This window comes from Myotis davidii, unplaced genomic scaffold, assembly GCF_000327345.1.
Source record: "Myotis davidii unplaced genomic scaffold, ASM32734v1 scaffold557, whole genome shotgun sequence".
In the NCBI taxonomy this organism is placed as follows: domain Eukaryota; kingdom Metazoa; phylum Chordata; class Mammalia; order Chiroptera; family Vespertilionidae; genus Myotis; species Myotis davidii.
The window spans coordinates 427,599-430,928 of NW_006289557.1; the positions used below are offsets into that span (position 1 = coordinate 427,599).

General features: G+C 56.4%; 1 protein-coding gene across 1 annotated transcript in view; it reads left to right on the plus strand.

The window, feature by feature from the left end:
* CPN2 (carboxypeptidase N subunit 2) overlaps positions 1 to 1,091 on the plus strand; it is a 15,508-nt gene extending 14,417 nt beyond the window's left edge. Inside the window, exon 4 of the mRNA XM_006762009.2 lies at positions 1 to 1,091. Coding sequence (XP_006762072.1) covers positions 1 to 820 — 820 coding nt within the window. The 3' untranslated portion in view covers positions 821 to 1,091.
* The last annotated feature ends 2,239 nt before the right edge of the window (positions 1,092 to 3,330 follow it).

Below are 3,330 nucleotides of genomic sequence, written 5' to 3' on the forward strand. Positions count from 1 at the left end.
CGCGCTGCGGGTGCTGCCCGCGGGCCTCTTCGCCCACAGCCCGGGCCTGGCCGGCCTGTCCCTGTCCCACAACCAGCTGGAGACCGTCCCCGAGGGAGCCTTCGCCGGGCTGTCCAACCTCAGCTCGCTGACGCTCTCTCACAACGCCATCGCCAGCCTCCCCGCCGGCGTCTTCAGGGACCTGACCGAGCTGGTCAAGCTCAACCTGGGCAGCAACAACCTGACGGCGCTGCACGCAGACCTCTTCCAGAACCTGACCAGGCTCGAGCTGCTCAGCCTCTCCAGGAACCTGCTGGCCACGCTGCCCTCGGGCATCTTCGACAACAACTACAACCTCTTCAACCTGGCCCTGCACGGCAACCCCTGGCAGTGCGACTGCCACCTGGCCTACCTCTCCAGCTGGCTGCGCCAGTACAGCGACAAGCTCTTCAACATCCAGACCTACTGCGCGGGCCCCGCCTACCTGAAGGGCCAGGTGGTGCCCGCCTTGAAGGAGGAACAGCTGGTGTGCCCGGTCACGCGAGACCGCGTGGGCTACCAGGCCCCGGGGCCGGAGGACAGGGAGCCCGGGGACAGCTGGGATCTGGTTGTGGAGGACCGGGCAGCCCAGAAACGGTGCACCTACAGCAACCCCGAAGGCACCGTGGTGCTGGCGTGTGACGATGCCCAGTGTCGCTGGCTGAACGTCCAGCTGTCGCCCCGGCAGGGCTCAGACTCCCCGGGAATGACGTACAACGCCGCTCAGGGGTGGGAACTGAAGTCGAGCTGCGGCTCTGTGAGGGTCACTGTGTCTATTGAGGCTCGGACAGGGGACCCCTAGGTGCAGGGTAGACAGAGCCCGGAGCCCCGTGGCCTCTGGGGCCTGACCAAGCAAGAGGTGGGGGCACAGGGGGAGCTGGAGCTGGGTTTTCAGATGCAAAGGAGGGAGGTCCATGGCCAAGGTGGAGGAGGCCACGCCCACCCTCAGAGTCTCCTCCTCCTCCTCCTTCATCTCCCCCTCTGAGTCTGAGACCTGAACTTCCTTAAGCTTTGCAAAGCAGCCATTAAAGCTGCATCATGGCCTGGAGAATAAAATACGGCCGCTCCCCTGGTGTTTTTCTATTATGTCTATTATTTAATACCCACCCGACTCACCCCCACCCTGGAGTTCCACCCCTGAGGTACCTGCCACCCTCTTTGACATCCAGTTCAAAAGCCAAATGTCTGTTTCTATCCCCCCGCCCCCATTTGTTTTTAATTGATAAAGGAGGCGATAGGAGCACAGGTGACCAGAAAGATGAAGGGCAAGGGTTGGCTCTGGTCTGTTGGGAACTCCTGGCGTGAGCCTCCGCCCACAGGCTGCTTCCGGGTGAAAGGTGCCTTGGGAAGGGAAACACCAGCTGTTTGGCGTTGCTGCACGAAACCCCCAGAGGAGGAGCGGGGCTGCGCCTGCTCAGCAGACAAGATAATTAAGAGAAAACACCAAAACCTCACAGACAGCCCACAGTGTGGTGATTGCCAGAGGGAAAGGGGGTGGGGAGGTAGAGAGTGAAAGGAGACTTGACTTGGGGTGATGAACATACAGTATAGTGTAAAGGTGATGTGTTATGGAACTGTACCCCTGAAACCTATGTAATTTTATTAACCAATGTCATCCCAATATGTTCAATAAAAAGGGGGGAAGGAAGGAAAGAAGGAAGGAAGGAAGGAAGGAAGGAAGGAAGGAAGGAAAGAGGGAAGGAAGGAAGGAAGGAAGGAAGGCTCTGAGAAGAGAGGAGGGAGGACGGTGAATTGAGTGGGCTGGGACGGAAGCACTTCAGTCTTAGTTATCTCACAGCACCTGACTCTGTGCCAGTCATTCACTGAAATTCTTCTCCCTGCTTTTCAGGACACCACACTCTTACTTAAGCTCGGCCATTCTTTCGGTCTTCCCCAGCCACCTCTTCCATGTTTGCCTCCTCAGGGTTCACTGTCCTTAGCCTCCCTGGGCAGTCTCATGCATGCCCTGGAGTCTGATGCCACCCCTACACTGATGACCCCGATCTCCACCTCAGGCTCGGGTCTCTTCGGCCCCCTGCTGAGCTACCTGCCTGCTCAGCAGCCCTGTGTCCTGTCATCACAGTCACAAGCACAGCTAAGCCAACTCTGCCCCTACTCCTCCTGATGCCCACTAGCAAATCGCCAAGCCCAGGAGCTGGGAGCGTTCTCCAACCTCTCCTCCTAACCCTCAAGGCCAACTAATCAAAGAGTGCTTCCAGTATCCCTTCTCCCTTTCTCCTTTCCATTCCCCAGCCTGGAGAGGCGCTGTCTCCCCGCACTGAGTCATCTTGTAGCCTGCCACCTGGTTGCCTTGCCTGCAATGTGGACTGGCTTGGGTGAATGCTGGGGTCAGGGAGGGAGAAATGAATCAGTTGTATAGCTGGCCCTCCAGGAGCCCCAGCTCTGTTGGGAGATACTGGACAAGGCCACATGGGACAAAAACACAAGCATAAAGGGTTCAGTGCTTGGCAAGCCCTGCGGCGTTCAGGGAGGTGGAGGCCTGGGCTATCCCATACCTTAGGGAATGCTGCCTTTGATCCCAGGCCTTGAGGGGCAACAAGTAGTGCAAGGAGGGCACTAGAGATGTGTGCAAGAGGAGTGTGAGCCGAGGAATAGAATCAGGCCAGCGGGGAGGTCAGGGCCGTGGCGTCTGGAGCTGCTATTGGTGGGAGAGGAAAGGAGAAGATATGGCTGGAAAGCCAGCTGGAGCCAGGTTCTGCAAGACCTCCAAGGTCCAAGTGAGAAGTTGGTGTATTTATTAAGGATGCTGAGAAGTTACTGAAGGACTCTGTGCAGGTCCATGCTCCTGCCTGCACTTTAAACGCTGGCTGAGTGCAGTGTGAGGAGAGCAGGAGGCAGGGAAAACAGTGTGGACGTTCCCTGACTTGAGCTCAGAACACGAGGGCCAGGGACGCCAGGGAAATAGAGGTTTCAGCATCTGAGCAGCGCACACACAGATGGCGTAAAAGACCTAAATGTAAATTACTGGATGGGAACTTAAACTATGCAGGCATCACTTTGCAACCATTAATCCTACAAAAATTATAAAGCTGGGTCAAGTCCAGTGTGGGCCAGGATGTGGGCATAGGGGCCCTTCACATACCGCTGAGGACACTCTAGCACAGCGGTTCTCAACCTGTGGGTCACGACCCCTTTGGGGGTCGAACGACCCTTTCACAGGCGTTGCCTAAATACATCCTGCATATCAGATATTTACATTGCGATTCATAACAGTAGCAAAATTACAGTTATGAAGTAGCAACAAAAATAATTTTATGGTTGGGGGTCACCACAACATGAGGAACTGTATTA